We start from the raw sequence: 22,519 nt of genomic DNA, 5'->3' as shown, positions 1-22,519 counted from the left end.
TTCTCTTTGATTTTTTTTATTATTATTGCCATTGTTCTCCCAGTTCTTGTTATTCTCCCAGTTTTTGTTGCTCAGTTGCACCGCCGTTGCTGCTCACTTGAATTCTATACTACGCCTTCCAAATTTCTTTATTGTGTTTCGTTCATGTACTTTGAATTTCTTGTTATTCAAGCTTTCTGCATATCGGTAAACATTCGCGTATTACATTTGTTTGAGTGTCAGTGACTAGACTTCACCGCCATAGTGCAAGGGTACCCAGAGCTCCAGATATTACCGTAATTACTCGAATCTAACGCGCACCTTTTTTCTGGTTAAGCGAGTTCATAAATCGCATGCACGTTAGAATCTAGTACGAAAAAAAAAAATTACGGTCAATCTATTGCAATCGGCAATTCCAAAATGGCCGCCCCCAACGTGCGTCGGCATGGTGCGTCGGCCATTTCTGCCTATGTGTTTCCCATGTGCAGCACATTGTACGTGTGCTGAGGAGTTCGTCATCTAGTAGTGCATTAGCATCGACGGTGTAGAAGGGCCGACTCCAAAAACTCGAGTGCACCACGATGCCGCTTTTGAAAGAAAAGTCATCACGTGTGCAGAAACGGACAGAAATCGGGCCGCATCGCGGTCGTTCGGAGTTCCCGAAACGTGCGTGCGGGACCGGCGGAAACAAAAGCAGAAGATTGTCGACAGCAAAGTTTCACACAAAGGCTTCAGTGGACCACAGCAGGGTCGGTTTCTGCAAATTAAAGAGCTGCTCGGTGAGTATGTGCTTGAGCAGCGAGCAGCACAGCGGCCCGTGACGACAGAACTGCTCCAAGTGCGGGCTATGCAATTAGTCTTAGAAAAAGGTCTAATGCGGAGCCAGATCAAAGCAAGCAGGTGCTGACTAACTAACTCTATGAAAAGGAAAGGCTTTTCCCTCCGAAGGGGAACATGCATATGCGAAAAGTTTTGCGGAGGAGTACGATGAAAAGCTTCACAGTTTTCAGAGGTTAGTCCTAAACTTGCGGCGCAACAACGGCTACCTGCTTGAGGAAATCGAGAATGCCGATCAGACGCCTCTTTACTTCGACATGCCTGGCACCACAACCGTCGAGAAGAAGGGGGCGAAGCAAGTTCGCGTGCTGACATCGGTCCACGGTAAAACTACAGTGACGGCAACGCTCTGTTACACGTCAGATGGGCACAAGCTTCACCCGTACCTCATATTTAAATGGAAGACGCTCCCGAAAGGAGTCGTTTTTTCGAGTGGTGTGATCGTGCGGGCCAGCGAGAAAAATGGGTGCGCGTTGCAATCGATGTCTTACTTTTTTTTTTTTTTTCGCGGTAGAAATCGGGTGCGCGTTACAATCGAGGGCGCGGTAGAATCGAGTAAATACGGTAAGGCAAGCGACATTCAGTGGAACGACCTAGCGGTAGATGTGTTTCGGCATATTAAGGGGTCTCTCGCGAATGCCTCTCTGCTCACGTACCCGCAACCTGAAGTACTGCAATGCGTAATAGTGGACGCCTCAGATGCAGCTATTGGAGCCATACTACAGCAGAAGTCGAGCAGAAGGTGGTAACACATTTCCTTCTTCTCCAGAAAATTGAGCCCGGCCGAACGCAGATCCAGTACCTTTGGTAGGGAGCTCCTGTCCATATACACGGCTATACGACAGTTGCGTTACTATGTATAAGGTTGAGAATTTTTATTGCTCATGGATCACAAGGCGCTGATTTACGCATTGCACGTGATCAACTTGGATACGGGTGCACACGTAGCACAAAAGCTTCGCCAAACGTCTTACATAGCAGAATTCACGACAGATATTAGCAATGTCAGCGGCAAGGGCAATGCAACAGCAGATGCTCTTTTGCGCAGCTCAGTGAACGCCGCCAGCCTACCAAGCGGCGTTGATTTCACTGCGCTAACGACGGCTCAATTCAGTGATCCGGAGTTGAAACACCAACTGAGGTCCACAACCAGCACCTAGAAGCTGCAATGGGTGGATAGACCGACAGGATCTGTATGTTGTGACATGTCCACCGGTAGGGCCAGATCATTCGTACCCCCGGATCTTTGCCGCAACATTTATGAATCACTGCATGGCCTCTCGTGCCTGGAAATCCGAGCCACTCAGCTTCTCTGCACCGCTAGGTTCGTGTGGCCCGGAATAAACTGGGATGTTCAACGTTGGACTCGGGAGTGCCTATTCTGTTGGCTCTCCAAAGTGCGTGCTCCATCTCGAGTTCCGCAGCCAGCAAGACTACCAGCAGACCCGACTGAACCAGCCCAACCATTCGTCTAAAGGTTTACGCGGGTGGACAACGCACAAGACCTTTGATACAAATTAACTTGTGAACCACAACGTCGTGTTGGCCCATTTACGGGGGGAGGGGGGGGGTATTGTAGCATCGTAAAACTGCGCTTCTGTGTGCGTATGCCAACAGCGCAAGCACGAGGAACTTCATGCCGTTCAAGGGAAATAAATGTTCACTTGTTTTTTTGGGACGCAAGTGGCTTATCTCACTTTCACGACCTGCTCGCCCAGCTAGGCCGAGCAGTGCGTTCCAACAGATTGTTGCCTGTTAAAATATATTTCATAAAAAATAATAATATGCTTTGACAATGTTCCTAACACTCCACTTAATGTATGGCAAATTTAATATCTGCACCTAAACCAGCGATGGCGGCAACAAAGCAGTGCTTTCCTGCTCCAAAGTATGCTCCAAGAAATAAAAAGGCACTTCCATCACTGACCAAGGTAAATGTGTGCCTGTACCGCTTTGTCTAAGGATGAAATATCTGTAATTTTCGGCAGCATTGTCATAGAGCTCAGCCCCATTCATGCTATTTGTAGTGTACACGTATCCTGAAGGAGTATGGCCACTAGCGTGGGTTCGGTATTAGCGAGCCGCAGGGCTCGCGTTAACCGCTGCCTCTGTACACGCACGTTCGGACAGCTATGGTGCCGAGGAAAGCGTGGCAAGAACACGATACTGCTCTCAACAGGTCGCAACACTTTATAGCCTGCGGCAACCCAAAACTCAGTACAGAGCTTGTTACAACAGGGGTGGCGAGAAAGCAAATAGGCTTATCCATGCCACAGGCGAGAAGTACTACACAGGGTGCTGCGAGCACGCCTCCGTGGGAATTCACAAGGACACCAGGACAAACAGGGCTCGATCGCCTAAGCGAGGGCAAAACTCCGCTCTCATTAGCTTCGAGAGATGCGGGTCAGCGTAGTACGACCACGCGCGAGGACACCGCACCGCTCTTCGGCTTAGCATTTGAAAGAGACGGCACAAGGTGAGCATTCACCGCGGGCGCAAAGCGCCGTTGGAGAAGTCGAATGAGCCACAAACAATCGGAGCCGACGGACTGGAAAAATATGCGTGCTCACCCTATGTTGTCCCAGAGAGATTCTGACTCGCTCCCGGCGTGCATGCACGAAATGTCCCGAGAGACTTTGTGCTCAGCGCCACAGTCGACATCCGCTACCTGATGAGAGGGGCCAATCGTCACTCTGCTCCCCCAGGGCGACAGACCGCAGAGGAGGGGAGAGTCATGTCAGGACATGAGAACGGCAGAAACAGGCGGCAGAGCCTGTGCAATGGCGGCGGGCTAGCCTCAGTTCCCACACATTGTTACAGCTGTTGAGAAGAGTTGGCAATGGCACTACTTTTTTTTTCATTGGATGGCAAGATAGGGTGCAATCGTGGAGCGATTATATTCCTTTTTTTCTATGCTTTTTGCCGTCATTAGCCGTCTGCCATTAGTTGAAGCGCACCTCGTGCGCGCTTCAACCATTCGCCGCAACTAATAGCGGCAAAAAGCATAGAAAAAAAAAGGAATAGAATCTTTCCGCGATTTCACTCTTGGTTACAGAGCATAGAAACTACTGTGTTGTCGTTCAGCAGCATATTTGCCTTCGGCCTTTACGAAACAAAATCGTTTCCGGTATGAAAACAGAAACTATACTCCCCACATTGCTTTCGTTCCATGATTTTAATTGTTGGCAGACGGCACCCTTCGTCGCTCTTCTCCTCCTAAGTGTCTATGTTATGGTCAGACGCGACAATGAAAACCTCAACGAGCTCTCGCATATTCACAGCAGCATGTGTGGCAGCCTTGTGGGTCTCAAATAACTGGAATAAAAAGTGAATTCTTTTAAAGAAAATAGCTGGTTCAATCTCTGAGACACCGCACAACATTAGGTACTTGTGCGATCTCATCATACTATAAAAAGTACATCCATATTTGATTACACCTCTGAGCAAAATGATGAGCTCTTTACACTTCTTGTGCTGTGCAGGGATTATTTTGTTCTTGCTTGAGCACAAGCAATCATTTTTTTTTTTTTTCAACGTATAAATTGTGAAGCCTGAAACAAATTTAGGAAATGGTAGTACTGACCATGTGTGTTTGATGGACTCTTGTTGTTTTAATGTTTAACGAATCATAGAAATGGAAAAACAGGACAGAGTCAATATGCCAAGTTATCATTATCTTGCTGCATCCCTTGGCATCCAATATTTTAACGAGCAAAATCAGATTATTGTGTTATATACTTTTTATTCCCAAATAAGAATGTGTACATTGTTAAGTACACTGGTGTATAATGGGTAAAGGGCAAGTCCATATACAGTGAACTGCAGATATAATGACTGGTTATCGTGGCACTCTTGATTTCATCATAACGGGGCTCAACTGTTATTATTTAACATGCCTAGCATTTTAGAAAGGCATTTTTGGATTAAAATACGTTTTCTTGGTCCCTTATCAAGAATTTGGTGCTTTACACGTCCACAGATGTTTTGTTTGTGTAATTACCATATAACGTGCAATATAGGTCGACCCCCTTATCTTAATAGCAAGAAAAGAAAAACACAGAACTGTTCTTCACGACTTTATTCAGTCCTCAGGCTTTATTCAGTCCTCCGAACTGTTGTAGTTTTCCACCGAGGACGACTGCTTTTCACTAGCCAACTCCCACAACAGGTTGTCTGCGGTGCCAACGAGAGCATTGCTGATGTAGCACTTTTTAAATGTGTGCCCCTCTCTTTCTTTAGGCAGAGACCTCCATGCCTTGGAGACCCAAGCACAAACTATCATGAGAGGTGGCCTGTGCAGCCAGCCTGTCGGGGTACGCTGGTTGTCGCCAGCCATCAATTCATTGTGTAAGGAGGTTTATTGGGCGAGTCTAACGGACAGGCGGAAGATTGGTGATAGCCACATGATGAGGAAGATGATGGTGCTCAAGCACCGATCTCATAGTGCCTTTCTCTGTGACGATGCTTGTTGTTCCCTGGTGTTGTCATCATTCCTTCATTATCATTGCCCCCGGCGAAAAAGATGAAGCCATCCTGGTGATCTAACAGTTGGTAATGAGCGGGTCAAAGTACGGATGGCTTCAATTCGTTTACGTGAACAATATCGTGTCCATGCTGACAATGGTCAACCGAGCGGCGTAAGCGGTTAGATGGCGTTATTCACGGGCGATGTGCACTCTACCGTGCAGTATTGACCATAGTAATTTGAAAGTAGCTTGGTAGACAAACCAGGTGCACATGGTGGTACATACAGCCATACAAGTGTTCCAGGTGCCAACTTCGCGGCAGGAGGGTGGTCTTCATCGCCGGCCTCATTTTGGCATTGCTGATCAATCGTAGTAAACTGCTTTGCTAGTTAGCGGCATTCTTCGGCGTGACAAGCGGCTTCGGACACAGTCGTGCACTCAGATGCATCTGGTGTGTATGGCAGCAAAGTGTCGATTGTGTGCGATGGTTGATGTCCGTATAGAAGGAAGAATGGGGAAAAGCCTGTGGTGACTTGGGTAGCGGTGCTGTACACGTAGGTCGCAAACGGAAGTACCAGGTCCCAGTTCGTTTGGTCAGATGCAACATGCATCGCTAGCATGTCACCCAGGGTCTGATTAAAGGGCTCAGTGAAACTATTCGTCTGAGGGTGGTAAGCAGTACTCATTCAGTGTACAATATGGCACTGGTGGAGAAGTGCTTGAATTACGTCGGACAAATACACGGCCCCAGTCACTGAGGAGTTCGCGAGGAGGGCCGTGACATAGCCCAAAACGGTTGAGGATGAAAGCTGCGACGTCCTGAGCAGTCGCCGTAGGAAGAGCAGCAGTTTCCGCATACCGTGTCAAGCGATCCACAGCAAAGATAACCGACCGGTTACCTGTTGTGGTCAATGGCAGTGGTCCATAAAGGTGAATTCTGACGCGATTGAATGGGCGGTCGGGGCATGCAAGCAACTGTAGTGGAGCTGCTCCTGGATGCGGTGGCTGCATTCATCGCTGACACTCGTGGCAGCTGCAAATAAACTGTCAAACAAAGGTAAGCAGCCCACACCAGTAGTACCGCTTCCGCAAACAATCGTACGTTTTGAAGACACTGGCATGACCGCATTGTGGGTCAGAGTGAAATGATGCACAGATTGTAGAGCGCAGCTTTCGGAAAATAACGAGCAGCCACTTCCTGCCGTCAGGTGAGTAATTGCGCCGGTGCAAGAGGCTTTCTCGAATGGTGAAGTGCGAAGCGTGGCGTCGCATTGCTCGAGTGGTTGGACGTGTTGGTAGTCCAGATAAAACGTCCAGAAGCGAAGTTATCCATGGATCGTCGCGCTGTGCAGAGGACATTGTGTCAATGTCAAAAGCTGACAGTGTGTATTCTATAGAGGATATGGAGGCAGCCTCAGTGGACAGTGGTGATTGCGAGAGCGCATTAGCATTGGCATGATGGCGGCCAGAACGGTTCACGACGCGGATGTCATACTCTTGAAGTCGCAGAGCCCAACGAGCAAGGCAACCTGATAGATCCTTCAGTGATGACAACCAACATAAGGCATGATGGTCTGTAACTACAGCAAACGTGTGGCCATATAAGTATGGGGGAAACTTGACAAGTGCCCAAAGTATGGCCAAGCACTCTTTTTCGGTAACACTGTAGTTTACCTCAGCCTTGGTAACCGTTCTGCTGGCGTAGGCGATGACATACTCAGGGGATCCAGGCTTGCGTTGAGCAAGAACTGCACCAAGACCGACACCGCTGGCGTCTGTATGGATCTCAGTTGCAGCCGTGGGATCATAGTGGCGCAATACAGGCGGTGATGTCAGGAGAAGGCGAAGAGTGGTAAATGTGTGATCACACTCGGAAGACCATGACGAGACGTCGTTGGCGCTGCTTAAAAGTTGGGTCAAAGGAGCCATTATGGGGGCAAAGTTGCGCACAAACCGACGAAAGTAGGAGCATAATGCTATGAGGCTGCGTAACTGCTTTACAGTCCTCGGTTTGGGGAATTCAGTGACAGCGCGTAGTTTAAGTTTACCGGGTCAGGAAGAATGCCGTCCTTTGATACGACGTGACCGAGAATGGTGAGCTTCCGAGCTGCAAAGTGGCATTTCTTGAGATTCAGTTGGAGCTGAACATTCTTGAGACACCTGAGGACATGTTTCAGGCGTACAAGGTGTGTTGCGAAATCGGGAGCAAAGACAACGATATTGCGAGCTAGCAGAGACATATGTTTCATTTCAAACCTTGCAGAACCGAGTCCATCATGCACTCGAGTGTGGCTGGCGCATTGCAGAGGCTGAAGGGCATGACATTGAACTCATATAGCCCATCCGGCATCACAAAGGCTGTTTTTGGACGATCGGCATCTGCTAAGGGCACCTGTCGATATCCTGAACGCAAATCTATTGAAGAAAAAAACTCGGCACTTTGTAAGCAATTAAGGGCGTCATCAATTCTGGGCAAAGCTTATACGTCTTTGCGAGCAATCTTACTTAAGCGGCTGTAATCCACGCAGAAGCAAACTGAACCGTTCTTCTTGACAAGAACGACCGGTGATGCCCATGAACTTTGGGAAGGTTGGATAACGCCGCGCTTGAGCATATTGTCGACCTGCTCGGTGATAACGTGACATTCGTGGGTGAAAACATGATATGGTCGTTGTCGTACTGGCTTGTTGGAGCCTGTGTCGATGTAGTGGAAAAAACTGGAAGTTCAGCCAATGGTAGGTTGAGTGACATCGAAGGATTCACGAAACTGGTAGAGCAGCTGGAGAAGCTCGAAGGGTTCAGATGGCGATAGTCCGTCGGCGATCGATGAATTGAAAACCTCGGAGGATGGTAAATTGGAAAAGTTGTGGGCACTGATGGCGTCGTAGTCTCCGGCACAATCTGGCGGCATGGTAAAAATTGGTTTTTTGTCAATGACATGTACATGTCCAAGAGATTCACCTTAAAATAGTTCTACGAGATACGGAAGGGGATTGATGAGGCAGAGAGCACTGTTTTCTTCAGAAATAGAGAGGGTTGAATAAGGCAGAAGAAGTGATTTTCGACTAAGGAAGAGGCTTGACGGTTCTAAGACTGCAGCTTCATCCCTAATGTCGTCGCATAACACGGGTAGCAACACAGCTGCTGTCAGAGGAATTTTAGTGCCTTTTTTTGTTTGTGTACGGCGGGCTGATTGTGGTCAGTTGGTTGGTCGTAAAACGGGAAGAGTCCATGTTCAGATCTTGCACAATCAATAACGGCGTGGTTACGCGATAAAAAAATACCAAGTATGATGTCATGTGAGCATGATACGAGAACAATAAACTCAGCAGTGTAGTGATCCTTCGCAATGATCAGTCGGGCAGTACAGGCGGCTATAGGTCGAACTGGTTCCCCATTCGCTGTTTGCAAGGACATCATATCAAGAGGCGTAGTCACTTTTCGGAGCTTGCGGCAAAGTTTGGCATATATCACGGAAACGGCACCGCCGGTATCATCAAGAAGAGCATGTGCACGAGTACCTTCTACAAAGACTTAGACAATATTCGACGACAATGTTTGAGGACTTGAGCATTTCAACAGCGCAGTTCTTGCCTCCTGAACTGTGGCGGCTAGTTTCCCTGTTTAGAAGCTGGTCGACGACACATGGTTGACAGGGAGATACAACGGGGTGAAGGTGAGCGACTAGACACAGTTCGCAGATATTCCTGTGAAGATGCGCTTGACTGAGAATCCGAATTTTCCAGACGAGATGGAGGAAGGTTCATGAAGCTGCTCTGTGTCTGGGCGTCTGTGTATCCCGGCATGCAATGACGGTAGTATTGGACGACATGACCAGAACCACAACATGCAAAACAGATGGGCCGGTGATCGCGCGTTTTCCAGGCATTTGCGGCGAGAGGAGCAGCTCATGTGGCAGACGGGTAAGTTGAGGCTGGGGTAGCAATAGGAAGAGCCCATGCGTTGGACGGCTGAGTCGCGGCTGGATTATGCAGCAGTCTCTGGAACAACCAGGGCTGGTGTAGCTGCTGGCGCTTTAGTGCCTCAGCGTAAGTAAGAGGCACGGTGACGGGGTGCTGCTGAAAGGGCACCAGCATAGCCTCAGAAATCTGCTCCTGGACCACTTGTCACAGCATGGGAGCCAATGGTGGTGGGTGTCGCTGCGGCTGCTGCTGCCAGAGCTCCTGGCGTTGAGCAAAAGGCAGTAGAGAAAGCTACCGAGCCACTTCCTCTCGCACGAAGTCTTTCATTTGTGCGAGAAGGTTTGTCTGGTCAGCCATGACATCCAGTGCGGTCACTGGCTGGATCGTCTGGGATGAACGCCACGTCTGAGCTCGTTGCGTCCTCAATCCATCATAGCTCATAATTGAAAATTTTGTTGAAGCGCACTAAAAAACGAACAGACAGAAGAGGCAATTCGTCCGTTTTTAGTGCGCTTCAACAAAATTTTCAATTATGAACGTAATCCAACTGGCCCAACTTGCCATCTTGCTGCAATATATTTCATCATAGCTCTTACACAAACTCACCACTCCAGTCACAGTGCTAGAAGACTTCGTGAGGAACATCTGGAAAACATCATCGTCGACGCCCTTGATAATGTGCTGTATCTTGGCACTCTCGCTCATGGAGGCATCGACGTGCCGGCAGAGATCGATGACATATTTTATAAATGAGGTGAAAGATTAACCTGGCTCCTGTGCCCGTGTGTGCAGACATTGTTCGGCACGTAGCTTCTTTAAGGCAGGGCGACCAAAAACAGCAGATATCGTCTCCTAGAAGGCGGACCAGTTCGCAAACTCGGTTTCATGGTTCGTATACCACAGCTTCGCCAGGTTGATGAGATAAAAATTGACAGTGCCTAACTTAGCAGCATCATCCCACCTGTTGGGTCCACTGACTTTCTCGTATGACGACAGCCAGTCCTCGACATCCTGGTCTTCGGTGCCCACAAAGATCGGGGGTGTCTCACTGGTGAACTGGGCCGGGACAAATAGCGGCCGCGAGAGGTACTATCTGTTGGGCAGCGTCAACTTGCATGGCCAACGGCAGGGTGCAAGATCGGAGTTCCAGGGCGTAGGCGATGTGGTTACCCAGAACGATCCACCAAATGTAAGGAGGTTTATTGGGCGAGTCTAACGGACAGGCGGAAGATTGGTGATAGCCACAATATTAGCAAGATAGTGGTGCTCGGGCACCAATCTCGCGGTGCCTTTCTCTGTGATGATGCTTGTTGTTCCCTGGTATTGTCATCATTCCTCCATTATAATTGTAAAATGCAAGGACACGCTCTTTAAACGGCTTGATAGGACGTCATCCCTCCCAAAATGGCGACAATACCGGTCTCTTTACTAATGCCACCAAATGCTCGTGAAATACGTCCTACACAGGCATGTTCCGGTGCTGCAAGAGGGCTTTGGTTCCCCATTGTGTGGATCCACTCGCGCATGTACTCCTTCTCGTTCCTGCAGACGATGACATCCCATGAGAAGGCCTCCTTCAGCAGTGTGATGCTCTTAGAAATAATGAACGGTGGCAACTTTCAGTGGCCGTGCAGGAAAGCATCATGGTGAAGCACGAATGCCCACTTCCAGTCAACAACAGCTTTGCCTTCTTTGCCCCGCTTTCACATTGTTCTGGACGACGGTATGTCATACCACACCGGCGTTTCGTCGGTGTTGCCTATCTGGCCTAACATGTAGTCATGCTGCCGTTGAAGGCTATTCACGTAGAGTTGAATCTCTATCAACTTGTCCTTGTACATTCTTACAGCTTCTGGCAGATTGACGTGCGTTGTCGAAGGGAAAACCCTTTGCTTAGCATGAAGCGAAGAACCCAAAAATAGACCCCTTGAATTCTTTTCTCGTCTGACCGGCTTCACAGGAGAGCTCGACCGCTTTTGTGCGAATGAGCTCCGCACTCTCTGGCAGGTACCTGGTGCGGTTCTCGTGGATGAAATTCGCCATTTTGTCCTCGAGTATTGAGTACACAGCTCAGCAACTAAGAAACGTCTTCCGGACATTACACATCAACAATTTCGAATTCTGGTTGCACTAGTACCTGGCGCTTTTCTCAGACACTCCGAACTGCCACTGCATCGACATGTTGTCATTCACTTCTAGGAATTCAATAACTTTTTTTTTAATGCGGTGGTGAACTGGCACCGCGTCCCGGTATTCTTAGCTGGCCGCAGAGCTAGGTCGCCACTCGCTAGGAACACTAATTGAACAAGAAAAGAAAAATGGCTTGGGCGTGGGCTCATGGTGTCGATGTCAATGCTGATGCCAAAGACATAGAGTTAATATACAAACTCTAGAGGAAAAGCTATAACCACTCAAGCTCTGACACCGTGGAACATCGTCATTGTTGCCATTACAATACTTGAAAGAAGCGCTAAATATATTAGTTTAAAACACTCAAATTCTCCCTGTGTAAATCATAAAGAAGTGTGTTCACACATTATAAACAAACTGAAATTGCGTGATGTTTATATCAACTACTTTTACGAAATATACAATGCTCACTTATGTAATTTTCTATGCACCGAAAAAAGCATTTGTAGGTTTGATTACTAGATGGTGCCGCCATCCTTGTACCATATTAACATTTGTGAGCGGGGTCGTGCAGTCGATTCTGCCAGCTTGCTTGCGCCTCATCGTCCGTGTTTCTTGTTGCCATGAGCCAACAACTCGACTTTATGTGACAGTCTCTCATTGCGATGCAACAGAGATACATGAAATAGAACGAAAAATGACAGGGGTTATTGCAGCATGCAGTGGCAAGTGTGAGCGTACACGAAAGCTGAGTATCGTTCCATCATGGTGTTACCTGAGTGGTTACAGGTTGCAATGCATGGGGCCTATGGGCAGCTTTTTCTCTAGAGTCGCTGGCCCATGAAGCACCTGACGCTCCCTGTTGCCAGACGATCACTCGGTTTGTGCCAAGGGTCAGTATATAGGTCGAGGGGCGACTTTCTAGTGATATATTTTCAGAAAAAATTTCAATCTAGGTGAGTTGTTAATTAAGCAATGCACTTTTCTTGTTGTCACAACAGGTTGGTGACATGGTAGCAGCCTTGGCACGTGGCCCTGATGATGATGAGAACTGGATCTTAGCAGAAGTGCTTCACTACAGTCATGGCAGTGCCAAGTATGAGGTGGACGATATTGACGAAGAACAGAAGGAACGGCACACACTCAGCCGTCGCAGAGTTGTTCCCCTACCGCTTCAACGAGCCAATCCCCTGACCGACCCCTCGGCACTGTTTGCTAAGGGAACACTTGTGATGGCGTTGTATCCGCAGACTACCTGCTTCTATCGGGCGCTGGTCCACGAGCCTCCCAGTGGTCCCCAAGACGACTATCTTGTGCTCTTTGAAGATTCCTCTTACCCAGAAGGCTACTCGCCCCCACTTGCAGTGGCACAACGATATGTCATCTGTTGCAAAGAGATGCGTAAGAAGTAGTTCAGAGCTGTGCAGGCAATGACGTCCGCAGTGTTTGCTGCAGTGGAGGGATACACAAAATCTCCGAGAGATTGGCTTTTTTTTTAAAGCAAGGGTAGATTTTGTCCCATTGTAAAAGAAGACATCTGTAAGAGTGAAGTTTAGTCATGCTGGTGAATGAAAAATCCTTCGCACCAAGTGTTCTTAGGGATGTATAAGCTGGGATCGGCCTTACATCCGCATGGTGGTTGCCCCATTCATGATTGCACACCTCTGTGTTATCTCTTACAATGTGATTTTTATTTTGTGAAGTTCCATTGTGATAGGTGATGTCTGAGAAACTCCCCCAAACCTTGTGATGCAGTATTAATAATCTTCGCTTATTGTCATTTGTCTCCATTGTGACTTACAGACCACAACTATCGACAGACACTCAGTGGATTTCACGCTTGATGGTTGCTCCATCAAGCGTGAAATGTTCTCTTTGAAGGATGCTCGCCAGTCACGGCCCCGTCCGTGATAATCTCTGACCATCTCCCATCTTTCTTATGCTCCTTATTTCTTTATTTTCCTCGCGTCTCTCATATGGTTGGTTTGGGACGTTAAACCCGACACATCAATCGATCTTTATTTTCCTCCTCATCCCTTCCTTGTCCTCCACTGCTAAGGTGTCCTCCTTTGAGAGAGACAATTGCTTGATAGACTTTTCATTTCCTCTTTTAAATTCTTTTAAATCACCCCCTCCCCCCGACCACGACTATCACCGCTGTAGGAAAAATAAGGGCCACATTGCCTTGCATTTTAGAGATCGTAGCTGTGTGTTAAATGAGAGGGTGTTGTGCAAACTGAAAAAGCAAGTTAACTCAGGAAATTATACCAGCAGCACAGCTTTAAATATAAAAAAAAATTTTCATCAGTAACCATTTGGTTGCCACGTCTGACGCAAACAAAACAAGGCTTTTCTGCAACATTATGTGTCGATGTTGGATAACGCGCATATCTTCTATTTCTGCTTAGGCAACATGAATGCTATTGTATGACTTAATTATTTAAATTGTTGCATTCTATCCTTTTATTATGTTTTTCTTATAGCAATTCAACACACGTACTGAGCCACATTTAAGCTTCTTCACTAGCAATAGACAGCGGTTGAAGTTGAGTGCTAAGGTTTATTGATCTTACATTTTGTATAGTGTTTGTTTCTTGGCAACATTGTAGTAGCTTCGGAGCCTCTAAATCAGTTTGCATGAAATAATAATTGTGGTGAGCAAGTCTTAGATATGAAACAATAAATGAGATACTATTCTGTCATTAAAATGGGTCAAAAATATAATTGTGAGGGACACTAAAAAGCTAGTCTCCTGCAGGTGAGTGTAAATGAACAAAAAGCATGATTAGTGTCATTTTTGTCTCCTTGTGCTTACCATTTTTACTACTTGACACGAGCTCCCCCCCCCCCCCCCCCCCCCCCCGAAGTGATTACTTTAAACTCTTTTAAGAAACATCTTGCTTCAAGGCTAAATTTACTTCAGTGCATTGGATGCCTGTGAGATATCACAGATCTCGGCCATATGCACTGTGTCGTAGTACATTGCAATGTTCTTCTGCACGTAAGTTGCAAGAAATGGAACAGCTTGGTGCATGGATGCAATTGGGCACTGCTAGTACATGATTGGTACACACTTCTCTACGTGTTCTTCCCCTTCACTGACAATAAGATTCAGGGTGCATCGTTTTTGAGAAGTCTCGAGGTTTTTAAAATCAGGTGTAAATTAAGCAAAAACATTGTGTTCTTCAATATAGGATCTCTAGCATCAATAGCTAAAATGAATTGGCATTTTTTACAAGCAGTCACTTCACCGATTATGCATGCCCCAAGAAAAGGGCCAATATCATTTAAAATAGACCTTGCTCATCACACCTTCGGCAATGCCAGTGCCCCCGAATGCATTCAGAACTAGACGGTGTCGAATTCCAACAGTGCTAGTAGTTATGACTGAATGCATATTTAGGGCTGTTGAGATGTAGTTACTGTTAAAACAAGGTCGTCTTCTTGTTTTCAAACCCTTAGCTTTTAACAAAAGAGAAAAATGAAGAGCACTCCTTTAATACACACCAAGGCTTAGAATTGTTCAGTGCATTTTGTAAAATAACTTCTGCCTTGAACAAATTATTCTACCTGCTTTGATATTTTTAGTAGGCTTGAGCGAGTGTCAAAAGCAATGTTGAAAACAACTTTCATATCTTGATTCTGAACTCTTGTCCTTTATGATGGCTGTGTAAAGCGAAACCAATAGAGCAAATAGGTTGTCTTTAATAAACATGAGAGAATGTCTCCTTGTAGGAAGCTACATATTTACGAGTGGAAAGGAAAGGTGGTAAGTATTGAGCACCATTGCACTGTCACTGCTGCCAGCTACCTGGAGTCTTCACAGAGCAGAGTAGGTTGCATTGCAATACTAGCGTTGCAGTGCTACTTGTGCACACAGCACGAAGGAGACAAAGCAATTTTCAACTCGGAAGCTTGGTGTTTATGGCTCGGTGCACATACTTAGATGGACTCGCCAAGCCAGAAACATTAAGAAAATGTTTGTTTTACTAAAGGAACTGTGCTCTTTATTCCATAAATTAGTTCTGTCCAGGCCATTCGCCTACATGTGTATTACCCGTATAGTTTTCTAAAATTAACTAGAGGGGACTCTGGTGCTACAATCGCTCAGCCAACATGAGAATAATAGGAAATACACAAATTTGCCCTGTCCTTGGGATTTCAGACATCGAAGGCTCTTGTGGCTTTGTTATTGTGTTTTGGTTCTGTTTTGGATAAAAGAATGATCTGTTGTAAACTTTCATGACCCGATTTGAATTCGGGAGCCTAAAAAGTTCAAGGGGGTGAAGTGTAACCCCTAAACCATTGCTGAACTTTATACTGCGGCAAAGTAGATTCAGGCCACATGGAACAAAAAGAATGAAGACTGAGCAAGTTTGCATACTACCCATCAATCCCATGTTGGCTGAAGCACCGCAGCTCCCATAAACACAAGCACCAGAGCTCCTGCCAGTGTATTTATGTAAAACTCTACAGTACTTACTGCGTAAAGGAGGCGTCCAAAAGTGAAAAACAGACACCATTTGGAGTACGATTTGGTAGGGGTATATATGGCCAATAGCAAATGTATATGGGCTTTGTTTTTGTTTTTTTACTCCAAGCCAATACATGCTTTGTTTAGTCGTTCATAGTGGAAAAAGCACATATATATGCTTGCTATTAGCTATGTACAGGGTGTCCCAATTATCATGCACACAATTTATAAACAGCGGAATGACATTACGTGAAGCAAAGCTAGTGCATATTGTCGCGGTTCAACGCCACACCGGTGGAGGTACTGGACTGCAAGCCTGCCGATGCTCTACACCCCATGTGGGAGCCGTTCATCAAGTCCCGACACGCAGCCACCTGTTACGACACCAGTGCACCGCTTCAGTCGGCGGTTGCTAGGCGTCTCTTCTAACCTGACCTTCTTGGACGAACGTTCTACAAGACATTTCGTACCTCTGCCAATGGCCTCCGCCAGCCAGCCACAGGTGGTCCAAGGGATACAAGGCAGCCCCGTTTCCAATCCAGCCTAGGTAACACTTCTTCAGCCACTTGTACCTGATCGCTTCAGTGACGCCCCACATGAAGATGTTGGAAGATTTGCTTGAGCATACAAACGCGTTACTGACATCAACCTGTGGAATGCTCAACGGAAGCTCGCCCACACGCACTTCACTCTCGATGACAGCGCTCACACGTGGCTTGAGAATCGACAAGGCTGTACATCGACATGGGATGAGTTTCGTCAGCAGCTGATTGACACCTTTGCAAGCGTCGACCGTTGAGGGCGGGCTCAGAAGACTTCAAAAACCTCACGAAACTGTGGCAATGTTTGCTGAAGACGTGACGCGCCTATGTCGTCGGGCTGATCCCAATATGTCCGAGAAAAAGAAGTTGCGCTACCTTGTGTGCGGCGGTTCTGTTCTGTTCGCCGGACTTGTGCACAATGCCACAACTACCGTGGCCGATTTTATAAGAGAAGCCACTGCCATTGAGCGTGCTCTGCACCAAAGATCGAGGCAGTATGATCGCTCGTCCACTACCATTCCTATCAACGCCGCTTCAGTGACTCTGGACAATCAAAGCTCCCTACGTGACCTGATCAGAGATATTGTCTGAGAAGAAATTCAGAAGCTTCGGACTGCTCCAGGGGATACATCAGTGACCGCCGTTGCCGCAGTCGTTCGTGACGAACTTAGGCACGCTTTTTCAGCAGCTGATCTCGGTCGCGAGCAGCGTCAAATGAGTTACGCCGACGCTGTCCGCCGTCCACCACCCGTCCCGCCTATTACGTCATACTACCAGCCACCTACAGCCGCACCTTCGTCGCAACCTTTGCAGGAGGCTTTCAGACGTCAGCCCATGTCTCCAATATTTTCATGCCGCCAGCCACCACTTGCCACGCCTTACTCACCACCACAAGAGGACATGGGACCCCCACAATTTCGCAGAACGGACGCTTGGCGCTCTGTCGATCGGCGCCCTCTCTGCTTCAACTGTGGTGGTGCCGGCCGCTATTGCTGGTACCGCTACACATTGTTTCGCCCGTCTTGGCCAGGTTACGACGGTCGCCGTGCCAACGCCGACTATATACATTGTTCGCCATGACGACCCTGGTTTTCGAGGACCTCCAACAATGTGGTCTCCCTATCACGAGTCGCTTCGCAATCGCCAGACCGACCACAAGACTATAAAAAGTCCCCAGTACTGCCGCTACAGGACGACTTGACGCCGGCGAATATTAACAACGTCGAAATGGTGAGCGCCGACCTCAATGTCATTATTGATGGAGGGCAGGTGACGGCCTTCGTCGATACGGGTGCTGATTTTTCCATAAGTCACAAGCTGGTCGATCATCTTAGAAAAGTAAAAACGCCATGGGCAGGACCATATATAAGAACAGCGGGTGGTCAATTGCTGCTCCCTACTGAAAGATGCACAGCAAGAATCAGCATAGGAGATTCCTCTTTCGTCGCGTCTTTCATCGTTCTCCCAGAGTGCTGCAAAGATTTGTTTATAGGAGTGGACTTTCTCAGGGAGCATGGCGCAATAATCAACATCCCGAACCGCGTGGTTTCGTTTTACGAGAGTGCTCATCTCACTGATTTATCACTAGAGCACAAATATTTTCGTCTCAAAGACCACAATATAGTCGTGCCGCCTCGATCATGTATCCTCGTTTCAGTAGCATGTGATGTACCGTTCGACGGTGAAGGAGTCGCCGACCAACTAACCTCGCTGTTTTTCACTCACGGGATTTCAATAGCACGAGGAATAGTCAGTCACCGACGGCCGAACGAACTTGCTGTTGACTAATTTCACCTCTGAGCGACGGCACCTTCCAAAAGGCACAAATTTGGCATATTTTGACGAGATAGCAGATGTTTGTGACTGCTTTTCAGCACTCAAAGCAACGCCTACACAACACCCACGTGACCTAGCACCTAAACTTGACGTCAGCCCTTCTTTAACTCAGCAACAGCGGGAACGCCTGCTTGGGCTGCTAGCCGAGGTCAACGACTGTTTTGCGTCGACCTCGAAAGTTGGCCGGACGTCTTTGACCAAGCACAGAATCATCACAGAGGACACGGCTAGACCAACCCATCAAAATCCGTATCGTGTGGCTTCAAAAGAACGAGGAGCGATAGAAAAGCAGGTAACAAAAATGCTTGAAGACGACGCGATTCAACCGTCGAAAAGCCCTTGGGCGTCACCTGTTGTTCTAGTCAAGAAGAAGGACGGCAGCCAGCGTTTCTGTGTGGACTATCGAAAGCTAAATCAGGTTACAAGAAATACGTGTAACAGCTTCCCAGCATAGATGATTCGATCGACAGGCTTGGAAACGCACGTTACTTCTCTTCCATGGACTTAAAGAGTGGATATTGGAAAATTAAAGTCCACCCCAAGGATCGTGAAAAAACCGCTTTCGTGACGCCAGACAGACTGTACGAATTTAAGGTCTTACCATTTGGCTTGTGCTCTGCGCCTGCTACTTTCCAGCATCTCATGGATACCAATTCTCTGGGCTTAAATGGAGAACCTGCTTAGTATACCTTGACGACGTCACTGTGTTTTCTACAACGTTTGGCGAACACCTTGAACGATTGCAGGTGGTCTTGCAGACCATACGGGCCGCAGGTCTGACGCTCAAGCCGGAGAAGTATCACTTCTGCTTTGAGGAACTACAGTTTCTTGGCCATGTCGTCAGTTACGCAGGAGTTCGTCCAGATCCCGAGAAAGTTGCCGCCGTCGCACAGTTTCCAACGCCATCGGATAAAAATGCAGTCAGGCGTTTTCTGGGTCTCTGTGCATATTATCGGCGGTTTATTCCAGATTTTGCGCGTATTGCGTCGCCTTAAACTCGTCTCACCAGGGATGACGTTGCATTTGTTCGGGGCGATGAACAGGAAGCTGCTTTCAATGACTTGCAGCAGCGTCTACATACGACCCTCGTGCTTGCCCATTTTGATGAGACAGCCCCTACAGATCTCCATACTGACGCCAGCAATGTTGGCCTCGGCTCTGTGCTTGTGCAGCGCCAAGACGACGAGGAAAGAGTGATCGCTTACGCAAGCAGAACTGTGCCACGCACAGAAGCAAATTACTTGACAACTGAAAAGGAATGCCTCGCCGTGGTGTGGGCAGTTATGAAATTTCGCCCATGCTTGTACGGCAGCCCATTCAACGTTATCTGTGATCACCATTCGTTGTGTTGGTTAACAAGTCTGAAAGATCTTTCCGGGCGATTGCCACGCTGGAGCCTTAGACTACAGGAATTTGATATAACGATGGTGTATAAATCAAGAAAGTGACACACGGACGCCGATTGCCGGTCTCGATCACCAATACAGTCGGCTGCTTCCCTTGATGAAGAGACAGTGTTCCTCGGAATCCTCTACACATCAACCATCGCAGATCACCAGCATGACGATCTTGAGCTACTTGGCTCGAATAATTATTTAGAAGGACGCAGCCAGAACGCGCCCAAAGCCTTTGCAAGAGGACTATCATCGTTCTGTCTGGGAAACAATGTCCTTTACAAAATGAACTTCTCGTCAGACGGGTCCACCTCGTCAGACGGGTCCACCTACTTGCTTGTCGTCCCTACCTCTCTTCATTCTGAAGTATTGCAAGCGTACCACAACGAGGTCACACATGGACATTCAGCCTACTCACGCACAGAGTTCGAGGGAGGTATTACTGGCCTACGCTCACCGCTGCCGTGAAGCATCATGTTCGGACCTATTGCCAGCGGCGCAAGTTACCGCTGACGAAACCAGCCGGCTTGCTACAACCTGTCCAGATCCCGACAACGCCATTTGACCAGATCGGAATGGACGTTTTGGGCTCACTTCCCACCTCTAGTGCTGGTAACCACTGGGTTAAAGTGGCGACTGACTACCTTACTCGCTACGCCGAGACAAAAGCCATTCATAGAGGCACAGCTGAGGAGGTGGCCCGATTCTTCATAGAGAAAATTGTGCTGAGACACGGTGCGCCGTCGATCGTTATAACAGATCGCGGAACCGCATTCGCGGCCGTGCTTTTAGATCATGTACGTGTTGGTGCTCAGTGGTACTATTCACCGCAAGTTGACAGCTTACCATCCACAAACCGACGGGTCGACCGAGCGGCTCAACAAAACTCTGGAAGACATGCTTTCAATGTGTATGGACATCGAACACAAAAACTGTGACGAGGTTCTCCCTTACATGACGTTTGCATACAATACTGCTAAACAAGAAACCACACGGATCACCCCATTCAGCCTTGTTCACGGACGAGAAGTAAGGATGATGTTGGACGCGACCATAGTGTAACTATTCTTACACCGTGGACGCGACGCTGTCACACGAATGCGATGACAACGAAACGAGTGCTGACGCGTTTACTCAACGCGCAGAGGAATCCAGGCAGCTCGCACGTCTGCGAATATACCAACAGCAAGGGTACGACGCAGGCCGCTATAACCTACGTCATACACATGTAACGTACGGAACCGGGGACAGGGTATGGGTGTAGACGCCTGTACGAAGACGGGGAGTATCCGAAAAGTTGCTCAGAAGATACTTCGAACCTTATCGAGTGCTGCGACGACTAAGGGACGTCACCTACGAAGTCGTCCCGGATAGCAAAAACTGTACAAAGCGTCGCTAGCACCGACCTGAACATGCGCATTAAGCCACACGTAAGCGAGTATAACTCTGCGAAGCACCGTCGTTTGTACAAAGTGACTTTATACGTGAATGACTGGCTCAGCTATAGCATCGGGGCGATGCTTTTTAAGGGGAGGCAAATGCAACGCTCGAAATAGACAGAGAACGAAGACGATGTGGGCGCCAACAGTCTCGTGAAAAGGGACACTGAAGAAGAAGACGTGCTTTTGTTAGGTTTCTTACTCTTGGCTCCTGCATAAAAACACACGCCGTCTGTTCTCGGAATCAACTTCTCGGTGATCTGCTTACGTTGAACCGCGACAATATTGTTTCCAGCGTAGTCGCTCGACTTCATCGGCTGTAAGATATCGGCTATAAGATATCGGCTTCACGGCTATAAGATATCGAAAATCAGCAATCTCCACTGATACGATAGAAAAAGTAATTACATGGACAGACTATAACCACCTCATGTTTCCATGGCAACCCCACTGGAGTCAGTCCAGAAAAATCGAAGTCTTAATCACTAAATTTCGATGTCGTGTCCCCCCCCTAAACCTATATCTACACAGAGCTGGTCAGACAACATCACCCCTCTGCGCATTCTGCGGAGAAATGGAATCACTAGATCATTATTTTTTGTATTGTCGCCGCTACGAAATACATAGAAAAAGGTTACTAGTTATGCCATTTCGGAAAATAGGCCTTACATTGACGGCGGAAACGGCGCTAAGCTTTGGCGCCTCAGCTTTGGGACATTGCCACAGGGATGCTTTCAATGCCGTTAACGATTATATTCAGGCAACCAAGCGTATACCTTTGTGATCTTCAATCAAAAACAAAAAAAATTATTTATTACTCCCAAGGGCAGAGTGAAGTAAACGCAGCTAAGTGGTAAACATAACACCTCAAATCTCAAAATTGCTCAACTTGATTTTTTTTTCGTTTGCTCTTTTTATGTTGTTTTTATTTTTACATTAGTCTTATTATAATACCAATTCATTACACATAGTTAAAATGATTACAGAAAAACTGCACTACACTCTCTTGGCCAATCCCCATGAGTGGGTATGAGCCAACCTCCCAGGGAAACAAAACAAATAGGTTTCTTACTCTTGGCTCCTGCATAAAAACACAAAAAACACACGCCGTCTGTTCTCGGAATCAACGTCTCGGTGATCTGCTTACGTTGAACCGCGACAATATTGTTTCCAGCGTAGTACAGTCGCCACTACAATTTTTTTCGTTAATGGCTAATAATTTGTCATTACTATATTTGTAACTCACAAATTACTTGCCTAATTATCAGGTTATTCCATAATGCACAAATTCGGTGCTGAGTTCTTTCTTTTAATAAAGAAAGCCCGTGATGTTTGAAAAATAACGTGTAAATGTGCTCCCAACCTTAAAAAAAAAAAAACGGTGCTCTCAAATAAACTTATTGAAAGATTTGCCTCTTTTCCGCTGCCGAAGACAGCGTTCCGCACATTGGCACATGGTCGGGGCGGGGATTCCTTTCGTTTTATTGTACATCAGGGTC

General features: G+C 47.4%; 1 protein-coding gene across 4 annotated transcripts in view; it reads left to right on the top strand.

Moving 5' to 3' along the window:
• Nucleotides 1–15,061, top strand: part of LOC119175075 (SAGA-associated factor 29) — a 34,083-nt gene extending 19,022 nt beyond the window's left edge. For all 4 annotated transcript variants that reach the window (XM_037426283.2, XM_037426284.2, XM_037426282.2 and 1 more), the window contains exon 5: nt 12,337–15,061. In XM_037426283.2, the coding sequence (XP_037282180.1) occupies nt 12,337–12,747 (411 nt within the window). In that variant the 3' untranslated portion in view covers nt 12,748–15,061. The remainder of the gene's footprint in view (nt 1–12,336) is intronic.
• Nucleotides 15,062–22,519: the final 7,458 nt, after the last annotated feature.

The sequence above is a fragment of the Rhipicephalus microplus genome, chromosome 5 (assembly GCF_043290135.1).
Source record: "Rhipicephalus microplus isolate Deutch F79 chromosome 5, USDA_Rmic, whole genome shotgun sequence".
NCBI lineage: Eukaryota > Metazoa > Arthropoda > Arachnida > Ixodida > Ixodidae > Rhipicephalus > Rhipicephalus microplus.
This window is presented reverse-complemented; position numbering and strand designations above follow the sequence as displayed.